The sequence below is a fragment of the Ruditapes philippinarum genome, unplaced genomic scaffold (assembly GCF_026571515.1).
Source record: "Ruditapes philippinarum isolate M1 unplaced genomic scaffold, ASM2657151v2 ctg4580_1_1_1_1, whole genome shotgun sequence".
Lineage (NCBI taxonomy): Eukaryota > Metazoa > Mollusca > Bivalvia > Venerida > Veneridae > Ruditapes > Ruditapes philippinarum.
In genome coordinates, this window is record NW_026854618.1 from 1 (window position 1) to 26,907 (window position 26,907).

The 26,907-nt window shown below is 31.8% G+C and overlaps 1 protein-coding gene across 4 annotated transcripts in view; it reads right to left on the bottom strand.

Annotated features, from left to right (window-relative positions):
• Positions 1-7,031: 7,031 nt before the first annotated feature.
• Positions 7,032-26,907, bottom strand: part of LOC132740594 (CYFIP-related Rac1 interactor B-like) — a 34,292-nt gene continuing 14,416 nt past the window's right edge. For all 4 annotated transcript variants that reach the window (XM_060728530.1, XM_060728527.1, XM_060728529.1 and 1 more), the window contains exons 3-11: positions 26,676-26,797; positions 24,605-24,710; positions 23,915-24,051; positions 17,761-17,835; positions 15,918-16,040; positions 13,694-13,773; positions 12,911-13,037; positions 11,626-11,696; positions 7,032-10,564 (exon numbers count right to left, since the gene is read on the bottom strand). In XM_060728530.1, the coding sequence (XP_060584513.1) occupies positions 10,498-10,564; positions 11,626-11,696; positions 12,911-13,037; positions 13,694-13,773; positions 15,918-16,040; positions 17,761-17,835; positions 23,915-24,051; positions 24,605-24,710; positions 26,676-26,797 (908 nt within the window). In that variant the 3' untranslated portion in view covers positions 7,032-10,497. The remainder of the gene's footprint in view (positions 10,565-11,625; positions 11,697-12,910; positions 13,038-13,693; positions 13,774-15,917; positions 16,041-17,760; positions 17,836-23,914; positions 24,052-24,604; positions 24,711-26,675; positions 26,798-26,907) is intronic.

The following is a 26,907-nucleotide window of genomic DNA, read 5'->3' on the forward strand; positions in this document are numbered from 1 at the left end:
CGTTTACCGTTTACTTCCGGTATACTGTCTGTTCATTTGGCATTATTCCACATTAAACCTTTGTATAACATGTACACGATCAAAGTTTACGCTTTCAGCATAGACAGACGTATCTCTTTTGGATACTTAAAACCTAAGCAAAAACATTTGCTCACTACAAACGAGAAACCATCAAGCAGATCGCCTAATCCAGTTGGTGAATTTTCACAGTTCTCAAAACCAAGCCTTGAACACGAGCACGCGACAACCTATATGCCAGCAGAAGCAGACGATCAAAATAATTGCAGACGACAAGCAAACAACGGGATATGAAAGAATCATTGACGGATCCTTTTGGAATAATGTCTGCTTACTGTAACAGCGAGATTCATTCTAGGTTTTTTTTTAATTTCTAAAATATAATTCATTCACGGAGCTAGACTATTTTTAAGCACAGCTATAATATAGTATTTAATACTAACTAATTTTAATATGTTGTATACAGACAATAAAGTATTACATAACTCATTTTAGATACAATTTATGTGTTTTTTATTACGTACGGCGACATTGTATTTTCCCTCCGACATGTACATGTACTATTCCATTTTTTTTACAGGTATGACATCTCTCTAGCAGACGACACGTCAAATTGGAAACAATATGGCATTTTTTCATAGCTTATTGTAATAGTTTTTATTTGTTTGGGTCGTCAGACCAAACAAATAATGGTAGCGAAATTTCAGAGTCTGATGCTGTTAATTGCAAATGCCAAAAGTAGGTCGCTTTTTATATGTACACTAACGGCGAAAAAATTCAGGGGAGATCACTGCGTAAAGATGGTCAAATGACAGGCGCATTAATTTTCAAGCAAAATAATTCCCGAATGGTCGAAGATTTCTAATATTGTTTTATCCTTTATAGATATACATGCTTATAATAAGCTCCATGATTATTAACATCTGTGTTAAACAACAGTTAGCGTCGAAATAATAAGAGTTACAAACCCTAATTAAGAATAATATGGTTTTCTTCAGGCCTTTTACATATAACTTCACCGTGGCCGAGGGTCTGGAGTTCAAATCCAGGAAGGCAACTCTTTTTTTTCAAATTGTTTAAATCAAATAGACATTGAATTGAATATCAGTGTTGCAATTAGTCTTAAAGCCAATTAACTACAATTAAAACGCTGGAAAGCACTGGTGGCACTATACAAAAACAAATTGGTTTATAATCTCACAACCTTCACCTTTCTGACATTCTGAGACCCAAACAAATTCAGCGCCTTCTGTGCTTTGATTACTTGTGTGTCTTTTTTTAAGCCTTGTGTGAAAAAGATCAAAGGAAAAGTCACATAAGTACCATTTTGTGAGTCCGTCCGTCCATCTGTCTGTCCGTTGTCTTGTCCGGAGCATAACTTGAAAACCCTTGGAGATTATTTGTTTGAACTTCATACAGTGGTAGAGGGACTTGAGGGCGAGTGCAGTGTCAAAGAACCATAACTCTATTTTGCCCCGTTTTTGAATTATCTCCACTTTAAGAAAAATCTTGTCCGGGACGGAACTCTAAAATTATAAGAGATATCAACATGAAACTTTGTAGGTAGATAGATCTCAATGAGTAGCTGTGCAGTGCACAAGAACCGTAACTCTGCCATACCTAATTTTAGAATTATTGCCCTTTGTTCATTTTTACTCTTTCATTTTTGTCCGGAACATAAATCGCAAATTATAAGAGATATCAACATGAAACTTTGTAGGTTGATAGATCACATTGGGTAGAAGTGCATTGCAAAAGAACCATAACTCTGGTTAGCCTCGTAATTGAATTATCTCCCCTTATAGAGAAAATCTTGCCTGAGGCATAACTCTATAATTATAAGAGATTTCAACATGAAACTTTGTGGGTAGATAGATCTCAATAGGTCGATGAGCAGTGCACAAGAAACTTATCTCTGCCTTGCCTTATTTTGGAGTTATTGCCCTTTGTTCAATTTTACATTTTTAACTTTGTTTGGGACATCATCACTCGGAAACCATAACAGGTATCAATAAGAAACTTTGTAGGTAGATAGATCTCATCCATTAGAGGTCCATTGCAAAGAACAGTTACTCTGCCTTGCCTTATTCTGGAATTATTGCACTTTGTCTGGGGACATAACTCTGAAACTACAAGAAGTGTACTTTCCTACACGTCAAAAACCTATTCGGGGAGCATCACCCGGTTCAAACCTTGCTCTTGTTTAATAGAGGTATAAACCGGACACATGTTGTTCATTACTTTCCGTAGCATAGTATCCTATCCAGTAAGTATTATGTACCTCAGCTCTTACAAAACCCCCAAAATTAGCAGTGAGAAGCATTAGGACATCCTTTAGTGATGTAACAACATTAAAATATTACTTTGACTTTGTTGCTGTGTTGTTTGGTCATTCATGTGAAGAACATGAGTAAATTAATAAAGGTACACTCCTATACAATAACTGAATATGAAAAATTAAAAATAAAAAAGAATATGAAAAGGGCAATAACTCTGAAGATTTTAAAACAAGAATAATAGTTCTTGGACAGAGATATGTTGCTTCAATTTGATATCGCTTATACAATTTTGCTCTAGACAAAAATTTTATGTGAAGAATAAAGGGCAATAACTATTAGACCAATATAAGAGAGTTGTGGTCCTAAAACAGCGTGCTTCTCTTTTTATAATAAATCCAGATGTGATATATAAATCTGATACCGCTCAATTACTTCTCAAAATATGTCCCAGACTAACTAAGTGTTATGGTTCATATACATTGCAGGTCTCCTTAATTTTCCTATATCCATCTGTGAAGTTCTTTTTTGAGGTAATGCCCTGGACTAATTGTCTGATTGACAAATACTGATTGGATGTGCAACCAAAATGGGATAAGGGGCCATTTCTTTGGTTATTTTCTTTTGTTTTATAGGACCATTGGCCCTGTAGTCTATATAAAATAAACTCTGTTGTTCTCATTTGTTCTGTTTACAGTTAGATGACCCCTTATCTATTTTTTAGTAGTTTGGACTAATGTTCCAACAGATTACGTCCTACTGTCAGTTTGTGATGATAATGACTAATCTAGCCAGGCCAGCTTCACCTTCAATCTACTTCATACTGATCTGAATCTCTATAAACTGACATACCTGACTGACATACCTTAAACCCGACACATGGAGAATGTGTTTGAAGAGACAAAACTAACATAATTTTGACAACATGGAATACAACAAAACACAATTATGATTTTATCAATTTATTACAAATTCTATTACATTTTTTTTTATTTCATTTTCATACAAAATCCTGATTCCTTATATTAATGTTATGGAACACATATATGAAGCAATAGCTTTGTTGAACAAGACAGACACACAGACAGACAGACAGACAAACATACTCTGGCAAACAGGAAATAAAGAAATATTTAGCAGTCTGCTACCTGTACATTGAAAAGATACCACACTTGTGTTGTGAATAAAAGGTAACATGCAAGAGTTATGCAACAATAATTGGTAATGATTAGTGAAAGTATAAATAATTTTTAATATTATAAAATGATGCTCAGACTATCAGCAAATTATGTTTTTTAATTAAAACATAATGTTCATAATATTGTAAGTTAAATAAGTCATTGAGAAATAAAACAAAAATCTTATTTTGTGTCACATTTTTTTTCTAGTTTTTTACACTTCATATCTGCTTTCCTAAATACATGAAGCACATTGACATTTTTCTCAAATTGATAATTTTAATTTTCACTTAAAAGTTTTTAAACTTGTTTTGGTACAATAATATTGTTTTTGTTAAATTAACAACCTAAGTGGCATCTTGGTACATGTACTTTAATTTTCATTTAGAATATTTCAATGTAAGATGGTGAAACAATCCATCATTACTATGGCAACGAAACAATAGATATATGTATATATACAACATTTGTACATTCTATGAGTTGAGGTAATAAAATTCCACATGTAAACCAGTCAAAAAAATATCGGATTCTCATTGGCCAATATTAATACTGTGCTAAAATGCAGCCAATGAGAAACAGAGGTTTCAGAGACTGGTTTACAATTTTTTTTTAATTCCTCACATGCGTAAAACTTGATGACCAATCAAACTCTGTTTTATATACCAAAGAATATATTAATCATTTGAATAAATAACTCTGGAATGTTCTAACATGGAACATAAAATCTATGAATAAATAATTGAGCCAAAGTTAATAGATATAAAAAAAATAAAAAACTTACTTGTTCTTGAAAGAAACTAACATAATTGGATACTGTGTATAACTCTATGAAGAATAATACAATATAACATAAACAGATCTAGATAATTGTACAAATGCAAACAAAGTATTTTCAACAGTATTTGTACTGTAACTTACAATTTGTTCTTGAATTACAATATTATCACATTAACCCATTACATTTTTGTTCAATTAATCTAATTCAATGCTTGAAAAGTGAGAGAATAAATATGATGTATATAACATTGACATTGTGGGTAGGGCTGTTGCTAATGTTATAATGTACAGTAGAACTTCTATGAGTCGAACTTCGATTAGTCGATTTTCTCTATGTGTCGAAGTAAAATGAAAGTCCCCATTTTTTCCCTTATATATTCCTTATAAAAACCTATTTATGAGTCGAGATTTTATGTGTCGAATTTTTCGATGTGTCGAAGTTTTTTCGTGGTCCGTATAGAATAAATCTAGTACAATTTACCACAAATAAGTCGAAGTCCTTCGATTATTTTGACACCTTCGATCTCGAGACATTTTTCACACCTTTTCTGGCCGCGATGACGATTTCCGATCAACTTTAGTGACAGGTGTTAATTACACAGCCAAGTGTTCAAACAGCCTTTGTATGCGTTTAAATGTGTGAAAAAATGCTTAAATCGTTACTATTTTAATTCCCGTAGTGGTATTTGAAAGTATATGCAAACAGTAAGAACTATCATTTGAGTGCTTCTGTGACCCGGTGTCGCGTGATAATCACACGCGAAATATTTACTATAAGCTGGTTTAGTTATTGCCCTTTCATATCGTTACGCCTTTTGTAACTTCATTGTTTACGTCAAAAGGTAGTCAAAATCATTACCTGTAAAAAGTTAATTAACAGTAATATTTATCATTCTATAATGTAAAATATCAGATTAATGAATGAAAGAAAAACATGAAATAGGTTACGTAACGGTTATAGATCTTATAATTAGGGCTAGTCACGGGTTGAAATTTTGTCATGAAATTCAGACCGATTCATGAGTCGAAGTCCCGATGTGTCGAAGTTTTTACGCAAGTCCCTCCAACTTCGACTTACCGAAGTTCTACTGTAGTTATAACTTGTAGCCCACCCATTGGCACCATATCTCTTTGTTTATATTTGTTTTCAACATTACATGTTTTATGAATAAAATAGTTGCAATGAAATATTACTAAACTAAACCTATTACTTTACTAGGCAGTAGCAACTATGATTTATTTTGGCCCATAGCATAGACGAAGGTCAGTCTGCTTTAGTTTGACCAGGCTCCATTCCATTGGCTACTTAATGTATGTGTGTTTTATTTTACCCCCCCCCCCCGTCCATTAACAATGATCATTTAAAACCAAACCAAGACAAATCCAATAAGGGAGTTTAGCATGGTATGGGCTAATTCTTTAAAAAGTAAATATGTAAACAAGTAAACAAGCTGGTTCAAATCTCAAGAAAAAAATAGCGCATTTCATTAACAATGCCATTTTAATATCTCAATAATGAAATAATAAACAACATGATTCAAATAACAATATTTTAATCTTATCACTGATAGTTTTGTGAGCAAAAAATTAAAACAAAAAAGTGATGTAGTCGCCAAAAAATCAGGAATAATATTTTAGAATACATACATTCAACACTACATGTTTCAAACAGTGGCCTGCTGCACTTGTTCATAAAATCTTATAAGGAAACAAACTTGAGAATAAGAGGAAACTTAACAAAACATGCAACATATTGGAAATAGCTTGCCATTCTATAAAATCAACAAAGATTATATACAAAAACAAGTGTCTAAAATTCTAGTGGAAAAAAAACAAGAATACAAAAAACATGGTAAACAATCAATCTTAGAGAAATGTTATAATGTAAACATTTCCCTAAGAGCTAATAACAGATATAAATCTCTTACAAATCTGATAGTAGATGTGGCGTTTATAAAAACAAAAAATGATCGATTCTGAAGGTTTAATAAAGGAGTTGATCTGTACACGATGTTGCACAGTTCATTAATTCTTTTAATACCTGTGAAGACAACATCAGCAATGATTTTATTCATTGTGCTTATAATATTTATGACCAAAAATAGATGAAACCCATAAAATCGTTAATTACAATTTCAGTGTTACTCTAGTAAATGCTTATATAATAAAAAAAAACTACAAGGCCATTCTGTACAGCAAAATAAAAGCAGGCCATTTTTTGTGTGCAGCAGTTTTATAAACGAAACAAAAAAAGATGTCTTTTAGCAGTAAAATCTCAAGGCACCTGACCCTTGTCCCCTGCTTACTGTAAACTTTTATCAATCCTGACTCTTAAACTCCTGCATATTATAAATTTTCATCAATCCGACTTTTGTCCCCGGTTTTCACCAGATTCTTATCAACCTGACCCTTGACCCTTCTATATTTTCATCATAAAATTAAAATAACAATCACTACATATATGAAAATATTTTCAATTTTAACTGTTTCCTACATCTCAAAGCTTAACAAAATACTAAAAGAAATTTCTCCTTATAACACCACATAATACGGAGCACTTTTGACACATTACAGAATTCATCACATTTTAACATTATAGGTATGGCACTAAAACCCTGCATTATTAAGATATAATTACACTGTATTCATGCTTATTCAGATCTAACAGTTATAAACAATGCCTGGTGGATATTAAAAATACCATATACACACATCAAAGCTGAATCATAGTTTAGATGAAGTTAGGCCCATCCATGGCAGTCAAATATTTAAATTTTACTTTACAGTTTTAGTTATATTTAATGGACACAGCAACACTTTTTGTGTTATTTGGCAACTATCTAGTAAACTGGTGGAAGTTCCTCTCATTGGATTGGAGACACAAGCATATACTGCCAGGTAAAACCAGACAACTTCAAGGAGCTAGCTGGAAAGCTCTCTCACATGACAGAATTCATTATTACTGATAGGATTCCAACAAATTAACAGTGATAATAAATGATTTCATTCTGACATAATATAATTTTAACCGTGATATAATCTGTCTAATTAACAATATTTAACTACATGTGTCATACAGGAATTAACATTAATCTAGAACAAGCATATTTCTTTTAAAAGCCTACTTATACTCCATATATTGCTAATTTAAAACTAGACATAACAAATTTACAATAGAAACTATACCAAGAAATGTAAATTATGCACGGTCTTTACTATAGAAAATGGAATGCATTTTCATTCTATTAATTCATCTATACAAAACTACATTAGCTCTTTCATTTAATATAATTCAGATTGAAAACAAATGATTATGAAAAATAAAAGCAAACTTGCTGATGATTATGTTATTCTTATTTCGCATATGAGCCGCGCCATGACAAAATGAACATAATGGGTTTGCAACCAGCATGGAACCAGACCAGCCTGCGCATATGTAATTCTTATTCAGGATATCAAGTCTTACTTGTCTTATGATTTAGGCCAAAAACAAACAAACAAAAAAAATTAAATAAAAATCCACTCATTTCTCTCTAACCCTCCTACAGTCTATTGTTTATCCAGCCAAGTAAGCTGTCATATTATTGGTCAATTTTTATCTACCATCTTAACCATTAACCTGCTTTAACCAATAGATATAAGTTTTTGTCACCAGTAGTCAGGCCAACCTGTATTTACATGCAATCTGACAGGTTTTGTACTGTTGGTAGCTGAATTTTAAAATTCTCTTTACTTAAATGGGACTGTTCCAAATTCCAAGTAGGACAATTCTGTTGCAAAAAAATCAGTAGGTAAATGGTTGAAAAACACCAGTGGATTTACCTTATACATATTCAACATTATTTCTAAACCAGTTATGGAGGAAAAGACATTGCAACATTATCTGAACATCAAAGTTAAGGTCAAATATACATTTATACAATATTATTATCTGATAGGAAAACAAATCTAATCATTTATCTATGAATACATATTATAATCAAGCACCTTGGTGATTGTAAATTGCAGATTTTGTGATTCAATCAACTGATAGTTTATATAAGCACCATAGTGATTCGTTTTACTTACTGGCAATGACAATTTATAGTGATAAATACGCTATCATATTGTTGGTTAACATCACAGGGCAAAATCTTCAATAGATGAAAAAATATCAGAGTTATGTCCCCTAATGTCTCTCTAACTTTCAAGTAAGAAATGTAGAAGTATTATTAATGCCAACTTATTCATTAAAGATAGAATGTATTCTTCTTATTCCATACTCAAAAAGTTAATATACTGAAGAAAGTAGCACTTATTGTGAAAATTGATGGCTTAAAGATACATCAGAATAAAATTACAAATACAATGATAAATGTTTCAATCTGCAAAATTCGGACACATGAGGTGACTTAATCTTTTGAACAGATTTAATAAATTAAGAGATTAAGTGAAATCAGTATATTCTTGAAAATGAGGCATTTAGCAAACTTAAAATAACTGTTTATCTATACAAACTCATGTCTAGTGTTTTAGACTTTATGGAACTTGCTGTTTGCCAACAACAATATAAATGTGATATTGAAAATTGAGCATTCTAAAACTCTACAATTAGTACATGTAGATTAGCAAATATCTTGTCAGAAAATTAGTAGTTAATGTAATTTCATTAAAAATATGGTAAACAAATACCTTTCAGTATGGAAAAAAACAACCACATGAGACCAATAGTTTTAGGAATTAAATGGTGGGAAACATAAATTTTGAGATGAAAAACATTGTATCTATCTGAACTCTAGCAGTGATATTTCTTTGTCCACACAAAAATTGAAATAGCATCACATTTTTAAAAACAAACTCTCAAAAAAAGTAATGCATGCAGTAAAAAACATGCAATATGTTTAGACAAACTAAAAAAAGATGCTAAATTTTATATTTATATTCAAAAGAAATTGTATCCTATCTTATAGAAACAGGACAGTTCCTATAGAAACATGCTTCTAAAACAGTATAATTCAATATAGACATATTGTATAGTGATAAATATCATATCTTGTAGATAGAATTATCATATCCTGAAAAACAATTACCATATCCTAAAGAAACAGTAATCCTAGCCTGTACAAAGAGTTATCATATCGTGAAGAAACAGTTATCGTAACCTAAAGAACTACAATGTAGTTATCAAATGCTGTAAAAACAGAATTGTATCTTGTACACACAGAAACATATGATATCCTGTTGGAAGAAAAAACTAAAAAAGAAACAGTCAAATTCTCTAGAAAAAGTACATTATACCATATTCTGTTTAAGCAATATAAAATAGGTAACCTATGCAGTGTCATATGCTGTAAGAATATATACTAGAGAAATAGTAGCCTTTCCTGCTCCTACAATTAGACATACCCTGGAATGATGAGATTGTAAATGGCTTGATAGTCAAATAACTCAATGAACACCACGTATTCAAGACAAAAAAAAAACAGCAACACCCACATTACTAGGCAGACATCGAGCTTTAACAATAACAAAGATGGCTCAAAAATACAAGAGTAAAATCTAACACTATGAAAATTTTGTACAGCATTTTTTTTTCATCCATTTTCGGATACCTTAAAATAAATTTATGTATCAATATTTACTATACCTTAAAATATTTTAAGTTTATAGGTATCAATACTACATTCTCTACAGTGTTATAAACTCTCAAAGAGTTAGACTCTCAAAGTTATGGATAGGCCTATATAAAAGCAGAATGTATTATGTATAAACATATTATGTTTGGTTTACTTAGTTAACAGATGTCATTTTTTCTCCACTATCGTTTGTAGTAACAAAGCATATAAAAGTTATTGTTGTACATATTTAATAATGCACTAATTTCAAGTTTGTAGATAGTTGTTTTCTTCTAATTAATAAGAAGAATATTCCCAGTGTTGAGATAAAAGTTGCACATGGAAGAACTATTGTATTTAAACCCCTGAACCTGCTAGAACCCAAAGTGATCAGCCTTTGCCACCAGTATAGAGCCAGACCAGCCGGCACAAAGCAGTCTGGCCAGGCGCTATACAGTTGGTTGTTTCACATTAATTTCCATATCCCTATATTGATAATGAACAGTTTCAAAAAATGGAAACTGGACAAGTCCATTTAAACAAGTTCAGCAGGTAGAGGCTTAAAGCAGTTATCTCATAGAAATGTTGAACAATGTATATCAAAGAGATGAATATTTGGTACAATTGTTAAAACATATAGCTTTACATTCTTTAGTCAAGTAGTAACTGCCGAACACTTTTTGGCGTACTTTCATCATGTAGATGTTTCGTAGTATATCTAAAAATAGAAATATTTTAATTGTGTTATAATAGTGATAAAGTAAAATTTATATGGAAGGTTTTAGCATGACATAATCTTTTTTTTTTTATCGAACCCAATAAAAAAATAAAACTTTATTCCTTACTTGAAATTTCAAATTTTGCTATAGTATTTTACTTTGCTGAACCTTGCTTCTCAAAACCTTTTCTTTTACTATAAATACTAAGTTTCATCAGAAGGATATATAGAGGATATTTGTTTAGTTCAGTGTAAGATCGGAATATATTTCACCGAGTGTGCACCAAAAGGTATATTTTACGAGTGGCGCAGCCACGAGTGAAATATGAACTTTTGGTGTTCACAAGGTGAAATATATTTCGATCTTACACTAAACTAAACAAATTTTCTTTTTATTATATGCAAAGAAACGTTTTAAAAAGACATTTAACCTAATACTGAATGATAAGCGCGCCAATTAATAATACAATGCGACGTCATTTACGACGTCACGTCATTAAGTTGGTACCCAGTTCTGTGCACGCTAGTATTTCACTGAAACAACATAAGGGGCTTAAATTCAAAACAGTGAAATTATCAAAGTTTTATATCACTGATATATTTCTATAAACCACCGAAAAGCATGTAATAAAAATAAATTAAACACACTGGCATCTGAAATTATCAAAAATAGCAAAATTCTAAATCTTTCCTGATACAACACTTATATAAAGGAAGAACAAGAGTTAGCGACAGATTGGCTCAGTTGTTTGAGGTATTCAAAAGTTTTGTGAGGGTCCCAGGTTCAAGTCCAAGTCAATATCTCATCATGTGACTTATGAAATGTCTTATTAAACAAACTCAGTATGTTTCAAAAGCAATACTATGTTTAATCAAGTCCAACAGGACCAAAATGTAATAGTTCAGCTGACAACAATACTTAGTTTAAATCTAAATACAATGTACTTTAATACCTCAGTGCCATGCTCTCAAAAAGAATGATTTATCAAACAATTTACTGAACTAGACTAAATGAACAGAAAAAACATCTTAATATCAAAATAAATAACAAAAATATAAACCTTAGAGCATTCAGCAATCCCTCTACATTCATGTCTCGTTGCTCATGTAATAGTTTAATTGAGCTTTTTATCTGCAATTACAGAAAATCATGCTTTATAATATTTCATTAAAAAATTAACAATATTGACAATTTTCTCCTTTTCATTTACTAACTGTAACAATCAGTTTGTATAATTGTGTAATTTACAAAATCATGATACCAAAAAAGTAAATTATATAATAAACTGTAAAAAAATCTTTAAATATCAAATATTTAAATATTAAATAGTGAATATTTTTATCAACTTCTACATCATACTGCTTTAAAATCGTTTACGATCACTCTAAGCAGGTATACATTAAAGAGACAGCTATGAGATACAATGGAATCCAGGAACCAGTCCCTAGCTCTTATTGAATTGACCCCTTGGTTCTTTTATATGCCCAGTGTATAGCACCGATTCATGCGGGGATTACCTGGATTTCTTACCAGTACACCTCTAGGTAGGTGGGAAACACTGAAAGTGTCTCTGAAAAATCCCAAGGGTGTAATCCAGGATCAAACTCGGGACCTAAGGAGTGATAATCAGTGGTTTAACCAACTGAGCTATCGCGCCACCTATAATGTGAAACATGTTCTGATAAACTTTGTTGGTTTGTGATTTTTATCATAAATTAATAAACTGTGGACATTTTATTTAATCAAATGTATGATATAGATAAAATCAGGTATGTAGATGATCAGCAATGTAGTTATAAACATGCATGTATAAAATCTCAATATTCTAAAATTCTGTATCTTCATAATTGTTCCTTTTGCATATCAGAAAAAAAAACAAGAGGCAATGTTATTTTTGCATGCAATAAATAATTTTTGGCAGGCACATTTGATTGCCAGCCTAAAGGTTTTTTTTTTTTTTTTTTTAAACTAAATAACACTCTTATTAAAGCGTAGTTACTACACTTAATTATCTGAATAGAACATGGCTATGATATATGATATAATGAGAAATAGGACAAAAACGGAAAATTAATGAATTTTTAAAACATATAGAAATTGCACATTATCTTATCAATATGTAATGTTACTGTCATAATTTGTTTATATCTAGTTATAAACTGTATTCCATCTCAAAAGCAGAAAAAAAATGAAATCATACTATATCATGAAATCATATGAATGAATCAGATATATGAATTATCTTATAAATAAAATAAATAAGATAAATATTAAATAAGATGTCTCATTTCATATATGCAGGTCAGTACAATACCCGACGCACATTTACGTATTTTTAGACTTACATCTATCCCAGAATTCTTAGCAAATGCTCCGACAGGATGTACATGGTCGTTTAATATAATCACTCCTACCATTACACGTAAACAAAATAGCTTCGTATCAACATTCTGTATTCTTGAACAATACTCTCTGTAATATAGTGAAATGTTTCATACCAATGTAAATTCTGTTATAAAAGATTTCATATTTTCAAATTTATCAAACTAGGTTACTTTTTTTTTAATTTTAAATTGTAAATCACATGTGCAAGTCATAACGCCAATACAAGAGGAAGAAGACCAAATATGCCTCTTTGTTCTTTATTTCAGAAACAAGCAGGCTTCTGAGTAGAACAACTGATATTAATACAAGGATATGTTAGGATATAACTATATCTTCCAGTAACAAAGTTACAAAGTAAGCATGTATTAACATCTCTCATCAACATTTACCTGGCTCAAGTTGTAAAACTAACTAGCCCTGCTTAGACTGACCATTGTTAATATAAGGGATTTTGTTATAATAATGCCGCCAATAGGAAACATGGCGGTAAAACAGCAAGGGAAGTCAGGCTGATGTTACTCTATACCAACTGCACTGACAAGTCTATATTGCCACTAGCAATATAAAGAGTTAAGAAAAAGTTTTCTTTGCCAGGAATGAACCTTAAAATATCTAAACAACACAGTTAAATAACTTATATTTCTAGTTATGTTGTAAGAATTATCATTTTTACAACAACCAACATGAGGCAGTAGTATTATGTAGCTATTTTCAACAATAATAAAAAGGTTTTCAATACATACGGGTTTTCAATCATCACTCTACAAATATTTGCCATTGTACATAAACAGTCTGTTGTGTTTTCTACTGGAAGATTTTTGTTCTGAAAATGAATAAAAATGTTATCAAAAAACATGTTGAAAACAAATTCATAACACACAAAAGCAACTAACAACTGGCAGCACTTTAGACATAATTTATCAGTATTATTAAATGTTACTAAGTTTTTTAGTTTAGTATTCATTCATAGATTTTGACAAATTAACAACAACTACACATATCAAAATCCTATACAATAATCATATTATGATGCAAGTGTCAATCAGCAAGAAAAGTCTGACAATCCAGTACCTGATAATACAACAATTACACCATTGTAACAATATTAACCTGTAGAGTAACTAAAGTATCAAAGTAATTATAGTGAAACTAGAAATGTGTCATCATGCCACGGATGCCCCCGCATGCAGCCAAAATTTCAGATGTTATAATATTTAGTTCCAAATTTGTTTGCACAAATTATTTTTTTCATTTGCAGTTCAAAGCCCTTAAAACTTTTCAATGTTAACACAAACCATTTTCATACAATGTTCAAAGCACTGAAATTATTTAGTCTTAACCTTTTGAAAATAGCATATTTCATACTTGTAGCCAAAATAATGGCTACATACATTTCCACAAAAGTATGAGTGCTGAAACTGAAAGTTCAAAATTTTTCCAACATTCAAGAAAGATAAGTTTGTCCAAAATCATTGAACCACGACCAAATTCAAACTTTCCACAAAAGTATGAGTGCTGAAACTGAAAGTTCAAAATTTTTCCAACATTCAAGAAAGATAAGTTTGTCCAAAATCATTGAACCACGACCAAATTCAAACTTAAACTGCTTATTCCTAAGATGTATCTATATTATTTTCAAAGTGAAAGGGACATAACTCTGCCAAAAATTATTGAACCATGACCAATTTCGAACTTGGCCTGGGCATTCCAAAAACGTATCCATATGTTTAATTTGAGTTGAATGTGTTGTACTGTTTGGGTGATAATAAATAGAAACTGAAAATTTCATATTATTTTCAAAGTGAAAGGGGCATAACTCTGCCAAAAATTATTGAACCACGACCAAATTTAAACTTGACCTGCGCATTCCTTTGATGTATCCATATGTCAAGTTTGAGTTGAATGTGTTGTACCGTTGGGGAGATAATGAATGGAAACTGAAAATTTCATATTATTTTCAAAGTGAAAGGGGCATAACTCTGCCAAAAATCATCGACCATGACCAAATTCGAACTTGACCTGTATTTTCTCAAGACATATCCATATGTCAAATTTGAGTTGAATGTGTTGTACCTTTGGGGAGATAATGAACGGAAACTGAAAATTTCATATTATTTTCAAAGTAAAAGGGGCATAACTCTGCCAAAAATCATCGAACCATGACCAAATTCGAACTTGACCTGTATTTTCTCATGACATATCCATATGTCAAGTTTGAGTTGAATGTGTTGTATCGTTGGGGAGATAATGAACGGAAACTGAAAATTTCATATTATTTTAAAGTAAAAGGGGCATAACTCTGCCAAAAATCATCGAACCATGACCAAATTCGAACTTGACCTGTATTTTCTCATGACATATCCATATGTCAAATTTGAGTTGAATGTGTGCAACCGTTACTTAGATAATGAACGGAAACTGATGATGACGGAATGACAGAATGACGGAAGGACGGAAGGACGGAATGACGGAAGGACGGAACAGGGTAACACTATATGCCCCGGCCATTACATGGCGGGGGCATAAAAATAAATTTTTGCAGTGTTATTTTTTTTTATATTGGAATTATTTATTGTAAATTATGATTTTTATATCACAATCAATAAATATTTAACATCTATGTGGCAATTTATCTGTGTGATAAATCATTGATTTATCAATTATATAAAAGATATATAAATCTATATACATTGTATATATATATTGTTAAATATATAATGCACATAATGCAACATCTGGCAACTTGCACATACTGTGCAGTTCATCTAAATGATACATGTATATACAATGTAACTGGAATACAATCAACTCATACACTTTTGTACAATATAAATTTTGTATGTTTCCATTATTCCCAATTACCTTGCTAAATGTATCCTGTAGAATGAGCAGACTCTAGTTATAATAGCATACATACATGTATACCAAATTTTACAACGAAATAAATGTGAGATAAATATGAAATACCTGTGAAACAAAGGTGCAAGTTGTATCACTGAGCATCTTTAACATGGGAGTTGAGTGTGCGTAAAACAATGACATTCTGTTGGCTATTTCATGTGGAACTTTCTCATTATTTTCTGAGGAATCCTACAACAACAAATACAGTGAAAATAATATCATAAATGAACATATATTGTTGCACTCTGTAATAAAGGAGGGAGGGATAGAAGCTTACAGCCAAACTGTGAAAGAACAGTTGTCCTGACCAGAAATAATTTCATTCCAATAAAATTTAGAATGTGAAAATGATCTTCAGACAATTCTTGTTTAAAAGCACATTACAAAAATGTTTTAAATCATTCTTTTAAAGCACTGTCTAGAAAGAAACTCAGTGTTATACATGTTTTACTACAAAAAATGAATAAAATTTATCAGCAGGAAGCTTAGGTCTATATCTCCCTACATACATGTATTTGTTGCCCCTGGCAAAAAGACCAACATTAATATCTAGCCCTGTTAAATTTTACCATGTTCCCATCATTACTAATGGTAGTAAATATGAACTAGGATATCTTCATACTTTTCATAGACAATGAGCTAAATGAAGATAATTTTTAAATCTGTTCTTACATTCATGAAACTTTGTTAAATACATGTAGTTCTAAAGATATATAACCTAAGTACTGCTTAATTCATATACATGTACTGTGAATTCACTTAATTTTGTAGACATGAAATTTCGTGGTTTTGTCCCAAAAAATTTTTTTGTAGGTACTCAAATTTGTGGACTGTTTAATTTTCCAAAAGGTAAAATGTAAAAAATAATTTTACCAAATTAATCTTAAGGTATTAGGACCCTAATGGGCACTATAAGGAACTGAAAAATTGACATCATAGGTCAGATGTTTACCTTAAAGTACACCTGTATGCAAAATTTAAACAAAGTTTACCGTACGGAAATCAAGTTATGGCCACTTTTCTGAACTCAAGCTATGATGTTATGAGGGCCCTTTTTTAGAAATGAGGAACCTTTAAATAATCTGCAATAACTTTCTAATGAAAAATGTTTTCCCATTAATTTTTGGTAAGAAACAAATAGTACCATTCAGCCAACAATCCACATAAGCAAAATTATGGTTACTACATAAAATTTATGAAATCTGTATAAAAATGTTACCCTACCCCACCCATTTTTACCATGTGTCTGACCATTTTTCTACTTAGGGAGCCTAATTTAAAAAAATCTTAAAATTTACCCAAATGAGTGCCTGTTTTCAAAGTTTCCCTAAATTTTTAAAAAAGTATATTGGTTGATCTTGTAAAGTATGAAATACTTTTTAAGTTTTACCGTCTAGTTTTGATTATATTACACTTTGAAAATATCAGGTATCATATTTATTACTAGATTTAGCATAATTTAGCCAATAACTACCTATATAAATTAAAAAATCAAAATTAAACACTTTTTTCTTTCCATATGGGACATGAGAGATACATAAATAATGTTAAAAGAAAAAAAGAAAGAAAAAAAAGTTGACCCTTCTGGGGATTGAACCCATGGCCCTCATTTTCAATGTAGTTAACAGTAGTTCTAGCCTATTTGAATACTCTTCAACGCGGAGGTAATGCATTAGGGTGCTAATACCTTAAATTTGTGGATTGACCTATCCACAAAAACCACTAAAAATAAGGGTCCCAAGTAAAATATTGTTTTGCAGAAATAGATTTTACCTGCTTGAAATCTGGAACAATCAAGTTCAGAAATGAACAACTGAGGGGTATTACTATAAGGTTTAGTTTCAATGAGTTTAAATGTTGCTGATTGAATTTTAAGTGAGCAGCTTTGTAAAACTATAATACAACTTACACTAGTAACCATTCTTCGTCTGCTTTCTGTCCGTCTGTAATAACTAAAATCATTCTGTATCACAGGATTAGTCATCTGAAATAAAAGAGTTGTATAAATACTATAATATAAACATATTGTAAGCCATGTTTATAGTCATATATTCTTGGATAGCCTCAGTTTGAATCATAAACAAGCCTGTAAATGCAGTTCACAAAAACCAATATTACTAAATATTTACACTAGTACCCTCCTACTCCCTACTAAGGTTTTTTTTAGAAACAGTGGTGGCACAAAAAACCCAATAAACTCTAAAATAAGTTGGAAAATTTAGTCATAATTTGGTTAAAATTTAATATATAGTGATAAACTATTTTACAGGGTGATGGGTCATTTTAAACAATTTTAAATTTCAAAGCAATCTCTCAGATTTTTTCTGGTAAAAGAAGTGGGCAGTAGAAATGACAGCTGCACTAATGACCCTGTTAGTAGTATAGCTCTCCCTATAGATATTAAAATACATGTAGACTTCAGTTAACAAAATGTCACCTTAATACAGCCATCTCTTATTGCTTACATAACACATATAACACTTTCTTGAGCTGAAAATTATTTCTTTTTAGTTTAAACCTATTTATTTTAAGTTCGATTGTGAAACAAGTTCTTGCAACTTATATTAATAACTTTAGAGTCAGCTTCCTGGAACCAACCAGTACCGGTGTCATATGAAGAAACATGGTCTTGACGGAATTGGTCTCATACCCATGATCCCTGGGTTGGGAGGCAGACACCTTATTTCTTTTTGAATCATGCATTGCCTACATCAAAGATTCAGTTAAAGAGCACAGCAAAATGTGACAAATTTAAAGAAATATGTGCAATTATAATAAAACAACATATTGTATACTGAGTCAGGCTTCATATTAAAACAGATGCTGATATGAAGGAATCAATAACCATATTAAACCTCTCTCTTTTTTTTATTTCTTTTTCTAATTTACTGTAGTAATTCTTTTTAACACACCTGTATTAACTGATGCTCAGATTCAACATCAATATATCAATAAATCAGTTTGCTTGTTTCAGGTTTATTGCTTGGCTTTAATTAAGCTTATCAATTACATGTAATTTATACATTTTGCTAGCAATGTAATCTCATTAGAAAAAGATAGAACTAAGATTGTCTTTAAAAAAAATTACTTTGTGGACATTTAATTTGACATTCAGGCCTCGAGGTTATAAAACTTTTTTCAGGGTTCTGTCTCAAATTTCATGATTTTCATTGGCCAGTATACATTCTGTGGCAATTTCTGACCAATCAAATGCCTGAGATCTGAGTTTGAGAAAGAGAGATAACATCGAACCAGGTTCCAACTGACAATGCTAATGAATTACCTTCTTTCCCTTATTTGCTTTAGTCCTAGTTTAACAGTATTTTAGTCATAAACACTTGGGCTGCTAATTGACAATAAGTCTACTGGCATCAACTGAATAGGCCTATGCTATTACAATATAACATGCTCCTAGTGCAGACTAAAATCAGCCAGAACATCCTTGCCTTCTGTTCATGGTCTGCACTGTTTGATTTCCAGTCGACAATCTACATATCTTAAAATTTTCCTTAACAATGATGAAAGAATTTGCATGAAAAGTTGGTCTTGCACTTTAATGGTGACCAAGGTAAATAAATGCATATAGCTCTCAGCATCTAACAGATAATAATGAAATTGCTTATGGTAACCCCTACAATGTAGGAATGAATGATAATACAGAGTACATAATATTAATTTTGCTTCAAATAAATGTCGCTTTTTTATTCACCCACTTTTATAATTTTAGTTTTAGAGCAATACTGAGTTTTTAGTAGACAGCATATGGTAATTTGTATGAACTGATGTTGAAGGTGACATATTGTTTAATTTCATATTTCATACATGGATACAATTTTCTTTTTACTTTGTTATCTGTATTGTAATTAACATCATTTACAGTGAACTTTAAGTTTAACAATAATATGGGGAATTTGAGAGAAACAAAACACAAGGTAACCATAACTATATATGATTCCACATTAATGCAGCATGCCTCCAGATTTTGCCATTTTCATTAAAGTTTTGAAAAAAGATTTAGAAGCAAAATATTGTGAAATAAACAAAGAAATTAATTTACACATTGTAAATCATGCTTGAAATCCATGTAAATTACCAAAAAGTAAGTAACGCAGTAGAAATATGGTCATACAGCAAAATCAGTCAGTAATTGTGCATTAAATGTAAATTATCAATTGAGTCTTGAATCTTTTTACTTTTCTTAAGATTTTAGTACATTTTTCTCAAGTTAGATTTTCTTGAAATATGCTGGCTCACCTGGAGACATGCAGCTTTAAAAAGATTTCACATTTTCTTAACAACTATATTGTGTAAAGGAAATGGTTAATTGCTTTGATTTTTTTATCCCAAAGAAAAAAGTATTGGTACAGTCTGACTACACATTATATGTTCGGCTGCTTGGTTTATACTTGATACTAAAATTCATTAAACAAGGACAAGGAACCACAAAAAATTCAAAATTTCAAAAGCAGGACAATATCATTGAACATTTTCAACACAGCAATACTTTAAACTACTACAGAGGAAAACACAATATTCAAAGATTTTTTAACTTAATTTGGTGACTTCTGTTAGGACATAGCACTTGTTATTAACAGGAAAATCAAAATGTATTCCTACGTTAGATGCATAACAAGAGCTGGTTGAACCGGATGATGCTCCCCGAATAGGTTTTGGACACAGGAAGGTATACCTCTTGTAGTGTCAGAGTTATGTCACAGACAAAGTTCAAAGTGTAAATACAACCCAAATGTTGCGCTCGACACATTCTCTCAATATGGTGATCATTTCTGTGAAATAGTTGTAAAATCCTACTTCAAATAACGAAGTTATGGGCCCGACACGATTTTGCTGCAAGGTCATGATGTGACCTTGACCTTCAAGATAGCGACCCAAATGTTGCGCGCGACATGTCGTCTCAATATGGTGATCATTACTGTGAAATAAATGTTAAAACCGACTTCAAATAATGAAGTTATGGGCCGGACTTGATTTTGCTGCAAGGTCATGCTGTGACCTTGACCTTCAAGGTAACGACCTAAATGTTGCGAGCGACACGTCGTCTAAATATGGTGATCATTTCTGTGAAATAGTTTTAAAATCCGACTTCAAATAACAAAGTTATGGGCCGGACACGAATTCGGGACGTACGGACATACCAACTTTTGATATTTATGAGGCAAATCAGCTCATAAACTACACCTGGACCAACGTCCATAAGCAAAATTAGCTCATAAAAACAAAAAAATAGCTCTTAATTTGAATTTTATGAGTTTTTGTTCTTTATTTAACTACGGAATGAAGCTCATAAATATCAAATGTTTGCTCAGACTGACGGAAGGAAGGACTGACGGACGGACGGATAACCCGACAACTATATGCTCCAATAACCAATCACCATACCAAGTTTGAAGTTCCTAGGCCTAAGCGTTCTTTAGTTATTGATCCGAATCCGTTTTTACCTACAAGGTCAATGTGACCTTGACCGTTGACCCCTTGACCCTAAAATCAATAGGGGTCATCTGCTGGTCATGACCAATCACCATACCAAGTTCCTAGGCCTAAGCGTTCTTTAGTTATTGATCGGAAACCGTTTTTACCTACAAGGTCAATGTGACCTTTGACCCCTTGACCCCAAAATCAATAGGGGTCATCTGCTGGTCATGACTAATCACCATACCAAGTTTGAAGTTCCTAGGCCTAAGCGTTCTTTAGTTATTGATTGGAAACCAAATTCGGGACGTACGTACGGACGGACTGACAACCCAGCATAATAACTAGTTTATTCAAATATACATTAATACTAATGACAACTGTGCAGACCATGTACTACACATACAACTTCCAAAGTAAGAAATCTTAAAATTAATTAACTTTTTGGTATGTGTTCCAACCATTAAAGAAAATTCATGAAATTCATTTAATTTTTTCGTTTTCAGATAAAGGTGGTTCTTTTCTTGATTGCACTAGTAGTTGCAGTTGCCTACTTCAGTGATCAGTTGAGTGGAATTCCTAAAGAGAAAACTAAATCAAAGTTTTGGGGTAATGCAAGGCTTCATCAATCTAACAAGGCATTTGATAAAACAGTTTCAAGAAATTTATGGGACAGAATCTCCAACACAGAATCAAACAAACGCAACAAACAGAAAGAGTATGAAAGTCCATATACTTTACCTGAAATGAAAATAAACTGGTTTGATGACGTTGCCCGGGAGAATGCAGATAATAAAGATGATAAAGAGTCCAATATAAAAGATGATAAAGAGTCCAATATAATTGAGAATGGTGTAAAAGATCAACAAAATAAATCAGAAAACAAATCATCTTCTAGGGTCAGTGAACAACCAGTAAAAAGATTAACAAACCGGACATCTCCACGTCCGAAAATTACATTCAATACCGTTATAAAGATTGTGCGAGAAATTTTAGATCGCATGAACATTAGCCAATCAAATACAACAGTTGTTAGAAAATTTAACCAGACAAATCAGCTCTCTCAATCTACTGTCGGAAATATTTCAAAAGAAATACTGAAAAAAAATCTTTCCCTTGCACTTGCAAATGCAGTTATATCTGTTTTAACTAGCGGAGGAAAAGGAACTCCCCAAAACAAAACCCTGAGAAAACAACTGATGAAGGATTACATAAATAATACTAAACCAATATATTATAGTCCACAAATAAATCCTCCACAAAAAGGTCAATACATGGATAAATATCAACGTCTAAATGCTAACAAACAACCAATGATGTCTCCAAATAACCCTGAAGAGGGCAAAAGTAATCAAGGCTACAGACAAAATAGCCAAATGATTCCATCCAGAGATAACCAACAGCAACCTGTGGTAAGAAAAAATCAATTTGGGTTTAAAGATCAACTACAACAACCTTACAAGGGCCTTGGTCAGAAAAGTAATAATGTTAAACCAAACCAAGAGTATAGAAATAAAGTGAATCAACCCAAACAAGGCTATAAAGGAAATATACCAAATGCAAAAGATAGACAGAAGTTTCCATACACAGGTAATGTTCAACCTAGCGTACCTTTTAAAGAAAACTTAAAACCTGCTGAAAACAGACAGAGGCCTAGATATGTGGATAATGTCCAACAACCACAAGTATATAAAGGAAACTTACAACCTGTGGGGGAGAGCAAAAAGCCTAGATATGTGGATAATGTCCAACAACCACAAGTATATAAAGTAAACTTACGACCTGCGGGGGAGAGCAAAAAGCCTAGATATGTGGATAATGTCCAACAGCCACAAGGGTATAAAGAAAACTTACGACCTGCGGGGGAGAGCAAAAAGCCTAGATATGTGGATAATGTCCAACAGCCACAAGGGTATAAAGAAAAATTAGCATCTGCAGGGGACAGCAAGAGGTCTATTTACAGAGATAATGTTCTACCATCACCATACAGAAAAAAATCTACAAGATAACTTACAAACTTACATGATGATACAAAAATGATCAGTTACAGTAGACAAGAATCATGGCAAACAAAAATTGAGATAAAAATATCAGCAGTGAAAATTAAAAGTATCAAGGAAACAAAATAGCAAAGAATATTAACAAATTATTAGTTCTTAGACGAAAGTAAGACAAAAATATTCTGCAGGATTTATACTTGATAAATAAAGATACCGAATAAAAGATTTGATTGGGAAGAAAAGATTCTTCAGTGTACATAAGTAGTCGCAGAAGTAAAAATATCCAAATATTTCTTAAATAAAAGATTAATTAGAGAGAACATTTTTGTAATGTGTATACTATAGGAAAACATTTGCACAAAAGTAATGTTACAAATATGTTTGTTTTTTGTAAGAAAAATAAATAAAAGATTTATAATTTGAGCCGTAAATTTATTTGTATGGGCAATTTGCAATAAGTACATGTAGTTGGCAACCAACATAAAGTTGCTTACATACATGTTGTATTGTCCAAAATCTAGTGCAGGTTGTGGCAAATGAGTACATTATACTACATACTGGTATAAATATATCTATAATGCTAGCTTTTCTCATCTAAACATTACAAAAGAGGAGCTTTTCCTCTCCACTTACTTTGAGATCGTCAAATTTGAGAACGAAGTCTAGAACCTGTGCAAACTGTTTAAATAAAGCCTGTTGTTTCTCTAAATGTTCCCTCGATGTCATATCAGCTGAACATAACGCTTGTAGTAACAATGGAACATTTTTTTCTGAAATATTAATTTATAAATTTACAAAATGTATAACTAAACCAATATTCTTTCTTTCAATATTAAAGGAGCATTATGCTTCAGAAAAGAATAAATTGTTACTTTTATAATTGGCCGAGTCAAGACAATGAAGACCATGAACTTTGTTGACCTTATAACCTCAAAATAAATAGCCAGAGATTCAAAATTTCACTTGTCTGCTGGTAATTATGAGCAGAATTTAAGAGAACTTGATGCAGGACTATTAGAAATATGTTGCCTACAATTTGATTTTGAAGATACTCGTTCCCTCCTAAATCGTCCTACAGGACAAGTGACTCTGAAAATACTTTTTGATGCCTGATAGGGGTCATCTTCTGGTCATGTCCAACCTCCACACCATATCTTTAGGCTGTAGGCCAAAGCATTTGAAAGTTATTGATCAGAAAATGAAGAGGTAAAGTAAGTACGAACAGACCAACCACATCACAGTATGCTCCCACTTTTTAATTGGAAGAGTAAAAGCTTTGCACAGAAGTATTGATTTAATATACCTACATTAAAATCATCTTACCTAACAATAAGGAAAATTCATAATATTTGCGTAACTGTTCTACAAGTGGAATTACATCATTCCAAGCTTTTTCTTGCAACCCTTCATTAGATGGATTCTGTATGGCCTGAAATTAACAAGTTTTCAAGTTTTAACTCTGCAAAGAAAAATATTTTCTTTATGTATTTTCATTTTTTTTTATCATTTTATTACATCATTGGACAACTGATACTGAATAACTAGAATATTCTGGCCAATTACAAGGCTAAATGAAATATATATAAATAATATATTGTCATCCATAGAATGTTGTATAGTTCCTTAAATTCTTCCTGATTGAAGTTATTAATGTAAGATTCTATGATTACCAGTATGTAAAAAGAAAACGATTCAACTACATTGTATATCTATTAGAAATCTTAGAAAGAATCTCAGATTCTTTAAAGATATATTATGCTCAAATTTGATATTGGAAAAAACTAATAATTACTATACAGTCTCTTTTGAAATGTAAACATCTTTTGAAAACACACAGAGCAAATATGATATGATCTAAACTCTACACACTACAGGTAATCACAGTATGATTACAAAGTGTCACTAGAAATGTGTCCATAGGACACGGGTGCCCCCACCGCACCACTGTTCTGTCAATCTTATGACTCTAGGTCAAATATTTTTTAAAAACTAAAAATCTTTTACTAAATAAAGGACAAGAACTACTGAATAAATCCACAAGCAAACCCCAAGGTGCATAAGTACACATGCTGACCAACATTCTTGTAAACTTTCAAACCTACAAGTGAAATACTTTTTGAGCTATGCATGAACAAGTTGAAATTGCAAATTTATACTACTGTAAGTCAAGGGCAATAACTCTAACAAAACTGAAAAAAATCCACATGCAAAGTCCCAGGTGCATAGCTTCACAGTGATGTTCCTGTAATTTAGTAATGTTGATCATTATTCCTGTAAAGTTGGTTGATTCTAACTCAAGCACTCAAGGAACAAATAACAACATAATGAAAAGGTTTTTACTAAGTCAAGGGAAGTAACTCTTCAAATACTGGATAAATCAACAAGCGAAACACAGGTGCACAACTACATATGCTGAGCAACCTTACCGTAAGGTTTAAAGACTCTATATCAAATCCTTTTTGAGTTACATGCGACAAAAGTGGAAAATTGCAAAAAAATTCTAAGTCAAGGGCAATCACTCTAAAAATACTAAATAAATCCACACAAAAATACCCAGGTGCACAACAACACATGCTGATCAACATTCCTATTAAGTTTCATGACTTTAGGTCAAATACTTTTTGAGTTACATGCGACACAAGTTGAAAATTGCAAAATTTTATTAAGTCAAGGACAATAACTCTAAAAATACTAAATAAATCCACACGAAAATACCCAGGTGCACAACTACACATGCTGATCAACATTCCTGTAAAGTTTCATGACTCTAGGTCAAATCCTTTTTAGTTACATGCGACACAAGTTGAAAATTGCAAAATCTTACTAAGTCAAGGGCAATAACTCTAAAAATACTAAATAAATCCACACGAAAATACCCAGGTGCACAACTACACATGCTGATCAACATTCCTGTAAAGTTTCATGACTCTAGGTCAAATATTTTTTGAGTAACATGCGACACAAGTTGAAAATTGCAAAATTTTACTAAGTCAAGGGCAATAACTCTAAAAATACTAAATAAATCCACATGAAAATACCAGGTGCACAACTACACTTGCTGATCAACATTCCTATTAAGTTTCATAACTCTAGGTCAAATCCTTTTTGAGTTACGTTCGACACAAAAGAGAACGGACGGACGAACTGACGGATGGACGGACGGACGGACAAGGGTAAATCTAAATGCCACTAAAATGGGGGCACAAATAGAAAAAACTGGCAGTTTTATAATGACCAAATTAATTTAACAATAATAGGGAATGCAAAACAAAGTTTACACATATTCAAATTAGACATATTCAGGAAGAACTTTCTAGATTTCAATAAACTTCTGCAAAAGTATTTTACCAAAAGATGAGCATAGTATATCATTAATTTATATTGTAAGACTTACATCTCTGATAACACCTGCAGCTCCCGTATACTGTCGTAGCCCTGCCAAAATATTCTCCGCTTCCTTTAGAACAGCCTGGATTTTCTCCCAAACCTCTGATTCTAAGTCAGTTGGTTTACAATCTACAGAAACATTAGGATATCATTCCATTACATTAGAGTTATTGTTGACAGGTTTAACAGTCAATATCGAATCATAATAATCATAAAATATTATGTCTTTAAGCTTATTT